Raw genomic sequence first — 13,017 nt, 5'->3', positions numbered from 1 at the left:
TCAAAGTGAGGACAACAGGAACTGTGTCTCTCAGGGAGATGCATCCAAAGCACAGCTGCTTTCCTCGACCCAGGTCGTTGTCACCCGTGTGGAGCTCTGATTTCTCCTTAGGATTTCTTTCATTTTTAGGTTTTAACCTTAGGAATAAATAGTTCCGTGAGTGTGTGGTTGCTTTCCTTTTTTCTTTCTTTTAGATTTTATTTTCTGCTCTGCAGAGCCCCAGCACAGACACGGAATAAGGGAACGAGGGGCAGCTCGCAGGGAGAAGCAGAGCGCAGACAGCTCAGTCACGCGCTGTGAGAGCGGGGCCAGCTCAGGGCCTCCGGACCATCCTGGGGTGAGCAGGATGCGGAACTCCTTCCTCTCCGGGAGGTGCTTGGAGAGCACGGAGGTCGCACTGCAATGAATTTTTAATTTATGAGAAAAATTATGAAGGCAAATCAAATCCTTTTTAGAAACAAATGTGGAACTCTTTTCCATATGAAAAACCATTGTTTACACATAACTCTTAAATGAATCATCCTTACACATATGAATTATGCTAACAGAACACAGTCTACAAGTGCAATGAATGCCTACTCTTTTTTTTTCCCCCTACTCTGCACAGTTGAAGATCTTAAAGAGTTGCCAATCAATACTCAGGAAGAAAGTTCCCTTCCAAAGTCAAAGTACAAAAGCAGTAAGCACCAACGTTATCCCTAAAGATTTAGAAGTAGTGGAGAACTTCTTACAGAAATAAGTTCACAGTCATTAAAAGCACTCACTCTTTCATGTCTATTGAATATAGGGAATGTGGCAGGGTCATAACATTAGTGAACGGCACAAGGGCGGCAAAAGATTGGTGACGGGAACGTGACAAGATTGTGTGCACTGGTGTTTGAAGGACGTGAAGAAGAGAGCATTCTTAGCAGCATTTTCTCCAGGAGCCAAAGAGTGGAAACAGTCTCCGAGCTTCTTCACTGATGAATAGATTTTAAAAATGTATCAATTCCATAAAACAACTTATCATGTATCCACCCCAGGGAAGTAAATTTTGAGAAATCGGTACATATGTAAAGCATGGTAAATGAAAGGCTAACACAAAAAGGCGGGTGCCGAGGGACTCTGTTTATGTTTAACTCCAGAATGAATGAACTCATAGAGTAGGAAGCAGCTTAGTTACCAAGATCGGGGCAAAGACGAGGGAGGACTCGCTCCTACTCCTTCCTTTCTGAGCTATGCAAAGTGTTCTACAAGTAGGTAATTGTTGTCACTCTCGTGGTGCACTACACACCCAAAGATCTTCAGGGTGCATTTGTTACCTCAATAAAAATATCATCAAGCAGCAGTAATGGTTTAACAATTTGGATAAAAAGAATGTTTGAACACTTGAAAAACAAACAAAGAGGGGAAGTGACTGGCAAAGATTCTTTGAGGCTGTTTAATTACATTCTGCTCCAGGTGGACAAGCATGAGACAGATGACATTTTATATAGAAAAGCTGTATGTATTGTACAGCAAAATATTAATTTATAGCATCACTGTGCCAGGCATTAAGTTGGGAACTATATCCAAGAGGTAAGCTCCCCCTGTGCTTCAGTGGTTCTTGTAGTCACAGGGGAAAATACGGACCCAGAAGCACAATTAATTACAGGTTTGCCCATCGTGGAAACCTAATAAAAGTAGCTTAGGAGAGTTCAGTCTCAAAATGTTCCTGTTAGAATAAAACACTCTCTGCCTGATGTTCAGTTACCAAAACATCGCTCATCTCAGGTAAGTCTTGGGTTTTTAAATTTATGAAATAATATAAAGAAAATAAATTAACAAGTATAACTGATGGGAGAAAATGTAATGAATTTATGCCAGATTGATTAGTAGAATATATTTTGAGATCTAATTTTCAAAGGTGATAATTACTCCTCAGAGAGCAGGCTCTTACGGACTTTATTATCCACAAAATCTCATTTTCCTTTTTCTTTAATCTGGGCTCATAGATTTTATTCATTTTATTATTGTGTAAGTATGTACAGAAATTTTAGAATTTTCTAGGTTAATATGTAATTGAAGTATCACATTACAACTATCACATTAGAAATAACAATATGTAAAAATTTAAGTCTGAGTATACCATATAACAGTTACCTAACTAAAAATATCAAACAAAAATCCCACAGTATTCACCCCTCAGAGTCCACTTCTCATATTTCAAATAAGAAGCATGCATGCATGAAAATACATCACCTATTCATGACTGTTCATACACTCCAGGAAGAGAAACTACGCATCTCTAAACTTACAATTGTACTTCGTGTTTTCAATTTTTTATAAATATAATTTGTTATATGCATGAGATACATTCATAGACTGTGATATAATGCAAGGGTATGGATTAAAATGCGTTCTCCCACTTGCTTTTTAGCATTATTTTGAGTGACAAGAAAACTAATACTTTAACTCCAAAATTCCTCTATATTAAGCAATGAACACTGTGGAAAAATCATAATATTTCTTAGGGAAAAAATCAGTAATAGTTATTTTGTGTCACCAAATACTAAAAAGATAGAAGAGTAGAATAAATATATTTATCTTTATTTGTCAATAGTACCACTATTTCCAGAATTAATAAATGGCCTTTTATAATCCGGATGAATTTTGAAGATGATAAATTGTATATTTTTTCCTATGTTGATAACTTCAAGAAGCATAGCAAGAACTGAACTGTATTTCTCATGATGTAATTTCCCTAAAAATCATGTTTCCTGCATATTATTTGGAAGATTTACTGAGATTTCAATCATCAAGTATATGTTAGCTGAAATTAGGACACTAAAAGGTCCAGAGAAATTAGAGAAGACAGGAAAAGGCACATATATTCTGACATATATTTAGATTTCACTCATAATTTCTCAACTGCTTTTTGAATTGATGATTTTACTGTTTTCAAAACCATCCAATATATGTGAGGATTAAAAAAAATACAGAAGCATACAGAAGAATACGGTGTTGTGCTTTAGCTACCTAGCAATGTACAGAAGATTTCACAGGACCTCTCACTTTTTAAATTTAGAGAAGAAGAATGGACACAGGAAACTGCTCTGCCTTGAATGAGTTAATTTTCCTGGGAATTACAGATAACACAGATATCAAAGTGACCCTTTTTGCTGCTTTTCGCCTGGCTTACCTCTTCGATCTCCTGGCAAACCTCGGGATGGTGACTTTAATTGTAGTGGATCCCCACCTGCACACCCCCATGTACTTCTTCCTCAGCCACCTCGCTTTCTGTGACCTCTGCTACTCCACAGCAATTGGGCCCAAGATGCTGGTGGACTTGGTGGCCCAGAAGTCAATCCCTTTCCTGGCCTGTGCTCTGCAGTTTCTGACCTTCTGTGTTTTTGCAGACTCGGAGTGCATGCTGCTGGCGGTGATGGCCTTTGACCGGTACAAGGCCATCAGCAGACCCCTGCTTTTCACAGCCCACATGTCCAGCAGGCTGTGCTCCCTGCTGGTGGCTGGGGTTTACCTGGTGGGGCTGACAGATGCTCTGATCCACACCACACTGACATTCCGCCTGTGTTTCTGCGGGTCTAATGAGATCAATCATTTCTTCTGTGATGTCCCTCCTCTTCTATTAATATCTTGTTCTGACATAGAGGTTAATGAGTTGGTGATATTCACTATTTTTGGTTTCATAGAACTGAGCACCATCTCAGGAGTCCTTGTCTCTTATTTTTATATTATCTTGTCAGTCATGAAGATCCGTTCTGTTGAGGGAAGGTTCAAAGCTTTCTCCACCTGTGCCTCCCACCTCACTGCAGTTTCCGTTTTCCAGGGCACCATGCTCTTCATGTACTTCCAGCCCAGTTCTGCCTACTCCCTAGACCAGGACAAAATGACCTCACTGTTTTACACCCTGGTGATTCCCACGCTGAACCCCCTGATCTGCAGCCTGAGGAACAAGGATGTGAAGGAGGCTCTACAAAAGCTGAGAAGTTAAAGATGGTTTTAAAACCTTGCCTTATATCTAGAGGTAACACACATGTAATGTCTGTTGTTTTGAAAAATTTCATTGCACTTTGGACCATGAATGTGGTAAACAGTTAACTTACTGAAATAAGCATTTAAACTCATATTTAATTGTAAGGAAGTGTTGCACATCTCCACGTGTCACGTTCCATTATTATCAGGAATTGATGCGCAACATTCCCTGTGGTACGTTTGCTTGATTTTCTCAGCTGTGCCACACTTCAATTTGTTCATGTTCTCATTCAATCTCAATTGTATGGAGGCTGATTAAGTGTTTACTAGTTGCTTTTCGGCACTGTATGTTTCATTGTGAATCTAGTTTATTTACCAGTGAATCTCATCTTGTAAGAGAAGGAATAAAACTTAACTAAAATGAGAAATCAATTCACAATAAAGCTTTGCACATACTGAAGTAAAGAGAGTGTGGCTGTAATCCTGAGACAACTCCCCATTTAGTGTGGAGGAGAAAGTCTTTCCTAGAGATATTAAGTCTGAGACCTAAGTACAGGCACGTAGGGTAGAGCAAGGGATGTTAGCCAAGAGTCTTGGCAATTAGAGAAATCGTGAGGTGCATTGAGGTAGATAGGTCCATTATGTTTGGAAATAAAAGTGGTATTGACATTTTAGGATCCAAAGGAAATTTGAAAGGCCCTGGTCAGTGTCTCTATCTCTTCTTTCCTTTCCTCTTCCCTTATCTTCACCTTAGTTAAATGTTTCTCTTTATTATTCATAATCATTTCACTTAAATCACTATGAATCCTTTTTTTCTTTAGTCATTATCTCCAATATGAGAAAGTAACAATTTTTCTATCCAAGGCTGCCCTGCCTTTTTTTTTTTTTCCAAAGCACTTGCATCATGTCTGGTGCACACAGAACAGAAAAAGAAAGAATAATGAAAGATAACACAACATTTCTGAGTGCTTATAGGATGTTGATGTAGTAGAAACATTCCCTGAGGGTACAGTTTGAGTCTCACATACAAAAAAACTCAATATACCTGCACACACACTACCATCTAAAATCTTGGCTGTGAAGGAACGATAAAGAATCTACAGAGACATGAGTAATGATTTCCTGAGAATGGGCAACATCCATCCGGTATTTCCTTGATACTTTCCTTTGTTATAATGTCTGGTTTTGTGATGACTCAAGCACGGAATGAACTGGGAATATCTGTACATTTGGAGGCCAACATAAGACACACTGGCTTCCCTAATTATCCATTACGGTCACAGAAGCTTCAGGCAGGGGCCCCTTATGTTCCTCACTGCACCTGTGACAACTCTCAAAGTAAAATGCTTTGGGATAGAACCAAAGCCCCAGGCAAGTGGGTGTGGGGTTCACAACCCCAGCCCCAGCACTCTGGGAAGTTCAGCCTGGAGAGTAGCAAGTTCTAGTCCAACCTAGGCTATTTTGAACATTAGGATGAGGCTGCCTCTAGATAGATAGATATAGATAGATAGATAGATAGATAGATAGATAGATAGATAGGTAGATAGATAGATAAGGAGGAGGAATGTGGCTCAGGATGAAGAGAAAGGAAGAAGAGAGAAAGAAAGAGAGGAAGGAAGGAAGTGTGCAAAGGTCAAGAGTGACTCGGAACCACATTACAGTCCTGGACCGAGTACGAAAAGACAGACGCTGAGTCACGTCAGGTGTGTATATAACGTGAGACTGTAGTTCTTGCCCTTTTAGATCTGAAATAGAGAGAGCAATGACGGCAGACAAGTAGGACGAGATTCAGAAGACTAAATCTATTTGAGCACCACCCTTTCTGACCTCAAGCCCTGCGTCGTGGGGATGTCACAGTCGTGACCGCAGCAGTCTGTCCCTCGTGCGCAGTGGGAAGCGTCCCGCCGAGGCTCCTGTGCTGGACGTTTGTGCCGCACCCGGGGAGCCCCTGGAAGCGTGGGCCGTGTTGAGAGGTGCGGTGGCTGGAAGTCTCCCAGGCGCGTGAGGACGCGTCCCTCGCTGGTTACTGACACCGTTTTTCCTGTCCTCGCTTCCTTCCCAGGTCCAGCACGGTCAGCAGCGTCCTCTGCAGTGCGCAGCCGCCCTGCTGGGACACCCAGCAAAGCCTACACAAAGCAGAAAAGACAGCTGCTGAAACCCCTAAAGCTGGGACCTGAAGCAGAGCTTGCTGCTGCTAAGCAGGATCATCTCAGGGACTTCGCGAACGCAGCAGAAGCTGCTGGCAGACACGAAAAGAACAGCACAAATCTTTTCTGATGTACAGATTCTGTTTTTGACCGAGATAAGAGTTAAAAATTCTCTGCATCAATTTCTTGGCCACATTTTAGCACTACGGAACATACAATAAAAAAGAATAAAGGGGAAAAACTGTACCTCCTTGAATGGATTCATTCTGGGGAGTTTCAGTAATCCTGAAATCCAAAAGACCCTACTGAGCGCATTTCTCATTATTCCTCTCGCGGATCTTATTTCAAATCTTGTCTTCTTACTGCAAACTGTGTGTGCTTCTGCATGTGGTGCAGTAAATTGCTTGTTGTTGTTGTGCAGCATTTTTGCAAGAATGTCATTAATCTTCTTCTCTTGTCCGTAGTTCTACGGTTGTCTTCCCTTTTCCCATTACCAATAATATCACTGTGAAATTCTCATGCCTTTCTTTGGGTAGACATATTTATCTCTGTGGGGAACAGGGGTCAGCGATCTATGAATGTGTATGTTTGTGTGAGTGTGTAAGGTGCACGCATGCTCACCATCAGTGCGTGAATCCTCCGTCATCTTGTGCATCGTGTTAGTGTTAGACAGTGCACATTATTTCCCCAATGACTCCTGGGCTGCATGTCCACTTCGAAAATAAGTTTTACATATGATATTATTCATTTACTTACCTTTCAATAAAAATTAAGGTCATGACATCAAGACAATCCTATTTATTTCACTTGAAAGTATAGACTCAATGTATATCCATTGAGCTATAAATGTGTCTAGTTTCTCATTCTTTGCAGATGTGTAGTATTCCACTAAAAAAAAAACGTGCACACATCTTTATACACTCTCCAGTTGATGGACAAGTGGGCTGTTTCCAAATTTTAGCTATTAGAAACTGTGCCTCTGTAAACATGGGTGTGCAGGTATCGCTGTGGTATGATTATCTTAATTCTTTAGGGAAGATACCCAGCAGGGGAATAGTTTAATCAAATGAGACCTCTAAATCCTAGTGTTTTGAGGAGTCTCTGCACTGACTAAGGCAGGTGTGGGATAAAATAAAATGAAATTTGTAAAAAAATTGTCAAAATAATGAAACAAACAAAATCATAAGCTCTACCTTCCTGTAAATCTCTAGTTTACAAAGAATTCATAAGGAGAGGGCCGGAGGTTTAGCTCAGTGGCCCCTCAACTGCCTCACAAGTGCAATGTCCTGAATTCAATCCTCAGTACTGAAAAAAAAATGTATGTATATATATATAGATAGATAGATAGATAGATAGATGATAGATAGATAGATAGAGAGAGAGAGAGAGAGTAGTAAATGAATTTTTAAATAAAATACAGAACTCTCTTTTCTGAGAAAAATTGTTAATTTTGAATGTCTGAAATAATGAGTCCTCCTTGAACACTTCAACTATTTTATTGGGAAAAAAATTCCCAATCCCAACATCTCTACTCTCTGGTTACTGTTGTCCATCCTAAAGAGACTAAAATCATCAACACTGCAGCAAGCAGTTACCTTTGTAAATTGTTTTACTAGAGATTGTTGGGAAAGAGAACACACAGATCTTATTTATAAAGATTGAAACTCAATACAAAACTCTGCTATGAATATATTTGACACATTCAGAATTAAAAGCACTCAAGTAAAGAATGTGCTATGGTAATAAAATCTGAGTTGTGTGACAGACACAAATTGGTGAGTAGAAAAATGCCCATTCTGGCTGCAAAAACTGGCTTTAACCTTCTATTGCTATTGATGCCCATGGATTTTTATTTATGAAAGCAAAAATTAGGAAAAGCTTAGATAAACATCATATTATGAATGTATGAAAGCTATGTACTATGTGCCTAAAATTAGATATTATTCAGCCATGAAATGACGTGGGATTTTGAAACTCACCACAAAAGGAAGACATTTTGAAAATATCATGCTTAGAGAACAGTCAATACAAAATGGCACACATGAAATATTTCTGTCTGTATTTGATTTCCAGAATAAGTAAATGTATAAAGTGAGAAAGTAGAATAAAGTGTGCCAGGAACTGAGAAGAGAAAATTAAGAGGAATGACCAATACTAAGAAAGTTTATTTCACTGAGCTGATGAAAATATTCTGGAAGAAGAGAGTGGTGTTTGTTTCCAAGCTTGAGATTACATTAAAATTAATAATTGCTTGCTTTAATCATGTGGGATTTAACTGACAGTATATAAACTCTATCTCTAACATTTCATGAAATGGAGTAGTCCATTGGAGATGCGAGGAAATATTTTAAAAATGGAAGCAATTAAAAATTAGTTAAGAGTTGGGAATGATTCGTGGGTAAATGATCTCATAGAATTCTGCTTTAACTGGACAAGGATGATATTGACTATGGTTTAAAGAATAAAACACATATACAATGTTATAGTTTTCACTATCAGATTAATTTGCAGTTTTCTTTATGACAGATTATACAGTGACAATGATAAAGAATCAAAGCTCAGCTTTTGGAAAAGAAGTTCATGTTTACACAAGGGAAATACAGAAGTATAAATATAATTAATCACATGTTTGGAGACCATGAAAGCCTGGGGAATGTAGCTTTAGGGAATTATTTCCCAAATTAGACCTTATACATATAACAGCAAGTTGTCTACCTGGTGTTCAGCTACAAAACAGCTACGCATAGCAGGTAAGTTCCTGACTTTCCAAGTTTAAAACTGTTAATTTGAAAGCTACCTTTATAGAAAAGATTTATAAATGAATTTGTTTACTGCAGTTTAGTTGAATAACTTTAGAATCCAATGATTCAAAACATTTTCTACTCAGAATTGGAGAACTCTGATCTTAATATCCCCAAGGCAACATTTTATTTGCATTTTAGTCTATGTTCATATGTAAGCCTTTCCACATTTTATAATTGCATATCAATGGATTAACTTTTCTTTGGGTAAATAATTTTAAAACAAGTTTAAGTACTACATTAGAAATAACAATGTATGCTATTTCAATTCCATATGAATCATGCACCATAATTTTCTAAGTCAATACATAAATAAATAATAGATCCTCAAATATTCAACTCCTGTACTTCTATTTCTTTGACATCAACTTAAAAATTCACACATGAAAGCTTAGGAAAACATGCACATTTACATAATGACGTGAGCCCTCTACATTTAGGAACTACTTAATGACCCGAATGCTGTTATCATTTTTGAAATAGAGTCATTTAAGATCTGCTTTGTTGTGATATACCATGTTGTGTGCTACATTATGGTGCATACCCTTCCATTTTAGTCTTTGGTTTCTTTACAGTTAGGATTTGACTGCACTAACCTCTTTGAAGAAGAACATTGCAACAAGGAACAAGGTATTTTCAGAAAAAAAATTTCTGTAACACTTATTTCATGTTGTCAAACCCTGAAGATCATGTCAACCATGGACAGTAGAAGATAACTTGCTTTTTCTTAGTCAGTGATACACATTATTTCTAGAACCAATATAATGTTTTGTAAAACAAATCCACAATTTTGAGAAGCATCTTATTTCTAATTGTTCTGACTCTCTGGTGATGATTATACCATAAACTTAGCTCTGCATCTCCCACAAGAGTTTCCATAAGGTTGATGTTTGTTACATGTTATTTTGAAAAAGTACAGAAACTCGAGTACACTGAAAATGTATTTCCTGAGGTATAGGAAGGCAAGGTGGAGAGAAAGTAGAGATTGTGTACAGGGGAACAGCCCCCAGGGTGACATCTAGATGTCAATCAGAGTTTCTCAACTGCTTTCTCTATTTTTTCTATTATTGTTAATAGATGTAGTGCTTTTAAAGAGTGACAAATGGCAGAACAATTTTCTCCAATTTAAAAAAAATTACACGTACATAAAGTGATCTGTCTTTCAGATAATTTGTGGATGTACAGAAGAATTAAACATGTACCTTTTCCAACTTGTTTTCAAGGTTACACAAGGAAAAAGAATGGACAGAGGAAATTGCTCCTCCTTGAGAGAATTCACTTTATTGGGAATCACTAATAATGCTGATATCAAAGTGACCCTTTTCACCGTGTTTCTACTTGTTTACCTCGTCAATCTTCTGGCAAATCTTGGAATGATCATATTAATTAGATTTGATTCCCAGCTCCACACTCCCATGTACTTCTTCCTTAGCCACCTGTCCTTCTGTGACCTCTGCTACTCCACGGCAATTGGACCCAAGATGCTGATGGACCTCCTGGCTAAGAGGAAATCAATTTCCACTGTTGGCTGTGCTCTGCAGTTCTTCACCTTATGTATGTTTGTAGACTCGGAGTGCATGCTGCTGGCGGTGATGGCCTTCGACCGGTACAAGGCCATCAGTAGCCCCCTGCTGTACACAGCCCACATGTCCAGCGGGCTGTGTGCCCAGCTTCTGGCCAGCGTTTACCTGATGGGAATGGCAGATGCTTTGATAAACACAGTCTTCGCCTTCCGCTTGTGTTTCTGTGGGTCCAATGAGATTAATCATTTCTTATGCGATGTCCCTCCTCTCCTTCTACTATCTTGCTCAGAGACACAGGTCAACGAGTTAGTGATATTTATCATTTTTGGGTTTATTGAATTGAGCACCACTACAGGAGTACTGGTCTCCTACTGCTACATCATTTTGTCAATCTTAAAGATCAGCTCAGCTGAGGGCAGATTCAAGGCTTTCTCCACCTGTGCCTCCCACCTCACTGCGGTTGCTGTTTTCCAGGGAACTCTGCTTTTCATGTATTTTGGTCCCAGTTCTTCCTACTCCCTAGACCAGGACAAAATGACCTCACTGTTTTACATCCTGGTGATTCCCATGCTGAACCCTCTCATTTATAGTCTACGCAACAAGGATGTGAAACAGGCCCTTGAAAAGGTAAAAAAGAAAAGTTGTTTTTAAACATTTTCTCTGTCCCTACACATCAAGTATTTTTTAATGGCAGTTCTTGTTTGTATTAAAGTTTATTGCATAACAGAGAAGGAATAAGTTGTGTCACATATTTTAATTGTTGACAAAAATACTAAAATGTAGTAATAAAATACTGCAGATATGCAAATGTGCTTACATTTATCATTTGTCTGAAATTGTTATGTGACATCCCTTCAATATAGAAATGTTGCTACCTTCTTCAATTGTGCCATCATTTTATTTGTTCATTTCTTGAATTCATTTCATTGTAATTATAGTGAGGTTAAGGAATATATTCCTCATTGTTTTTAAAAACATTATGTACTTTTTATTTCAGAGAAATATAGTTTATTCATGTAATACAAATAGAGACATGAGTTGAGAATCATGTAACTCACATAACATCAAGACAATCATGAAATAAATAGACTGTCGAAGAATTCCATAGCAAAATGTCTAAATCCACAGTGCAGAGCAGAGGCTCAGTGTACGGGGTGTTAAGTCTGAAATAGAAACAGTGTCACTTGGAGAGACTGAGGCAGCTAAGTTCAAGGCTTTGACACTCAGAGAAATCTTGAAGTGTCTAAATTAATTCTGTGACATTTGAACCAAAGTCTGATCAGGTGAGAGTGTAAAGGATAATGTTAAAGCCCCTAGTAGTGTACACCTGTGTGCTGAACTTTTCCAACATCAGCTCCCCAACTCCTTCCTCTTGGAAATTTTGCTTTTCCCATTCTTCATTATTGGCCCTATTAAATATTCCTTTGTGGTTTGCAATCACCTCCTTAAGGCATTGTTTAATGTTATCATGTGTCAATATATCCATGGCTGGACTGTACTGCAATCTTAAAAATACAACAATCAAAAATAGCTGTGTGGACTTTAATAAGTTCAGAGATAGACAATATAGAGCAGTATAGGATCTAAATATTAAAACAGAAACACTAAACTTGCTGGAAAGTAAGTTAGGCAGAACTCTGGAAGACATTGGCATAGGAAAAGACTTTATGAACAAATTCTCAGTAGCATGGGAACTAGCAGAAAGAATCAGCAACTGGGATCTCATCTTATTAAAAAGCTTCTGTAATGCAAAAGAAACTATCAGCAGAACTAAAAGACAACCTACAATGTGGAGAAAAATTTTTACCAGCTGCTCCTCAGACGAAGGACTATTATCTAGAACTTATAAAGAACTCAAGACAATCAGCCTGCCAAATACAAAGACCAGATTCAAAAATGGGCATCCGAAATAAACAGACATTTCTCAGACAAAGAAGTAAAAGCAGCAAGTAAATATATGAAAAAATGCTCCACATCACTGGTCATTCGAGAGATGCACATGAAAACAACACTGAGATTCTACCTCACCTCACAAAGAATGGCTGCTATCAAGAAATCAAACAACAACAAATGTTGGCAGGGTTGTGGGGAGAAAGGAACCCTTCTCCACTGTTGGTGGGAGTGCATACTGGTGCAACCACTATGGAAATCAATATGGAGAAACCTCAAAGAGCTGGTACTAGAGGTTCCATTTGACCCAGCCATCCCGCTGCTGGGTATCCTTCCAAAAGAATTAAAAGAATCATATCACAGTGATGTATGCACACCTATGTTTATAGCAGCACAGTTTGTAATAGCTAAAACTTGGAAACAGCCCATTTGCCCCTCAGTTGGAAACTAGATAAAGAAGATGTGGTTTTTCTATAAAATGGAATATTACTCAGCCATAAAGAATGAGAACATATATTCATTCATAGGAAAATGGATACATATTGAAGATACACTCCTAAGTGAAATAAATAAGTCACACATGTGTAAATACCGAATAGTTTCTCTGATGTGAATAAACTGCAATAATACATAAGATCCTAGCAAGATTACTGACATTGTGAAATGGGAAGAAAGGGGCTAAAGGTGTAGGGAAGGTGGGAT

The 13,017-nt window shown here is 38.3% G+C and overlaps 2 protein-coding genes across 2 annotated transcripts; both read left to right on the top strand.

Annotated features, from left to right (window-relative positions):
• The first annotated feature begins 3,034 nt into the window (after positions 1-3,034).
• On the top strand, positions 3,035-3,973 carry LOC104864812 (olfactory receptor 5W2). Its single transcript, XM_010628023.3, has one exon. The coding sequence runs from the start codon at positions 3,056-3,058 to the stop codon at positions 3,971-3,973; it is 918 nt and encodes a 305-aa protein (XP_010626325.1). The 5' UTR covers positions 3,035-3,055.
• A 6,170-nt stretch (positions 3,974-10,143) lies between these two features.
• LOC104864819 (olfactory receptor 5W2) lies at positions 10,144-11,076 on the top strand. Its single transcript, XM_010628036.1, has one exon. It carries the CDS (start codon positions 10,144-10,146, stop codon positions 11,074-11,076), a length of 933 nt encoding a protein of 310 aa, XP_010626338.1.
• Positions 11,077-13,017: the final 1,941 nt, after the last annotated feature.

This window comes from Fukomys damarensis, unplaced genomic scaffold, assembly GCF_012274545.1.
Source record: "Fukomys damarensis isolate Sample0158 unplaced genomic scaffold, DMR_v1.0_HiC HiC_scaffold_118, whole genome shotgun sequence".
Taxonomy (NCBI): domain Eukaryota; kingdom Metazoa; phylum Chordata; class Mammalia; order Rodentia; family Bathyergidae; genus Fukomys; species Fukomys damarensis.
Note: the sequence above shows the minus strand (reverse complement) of the source record. Positions and strands in the feature narration are given on the sequence as shown.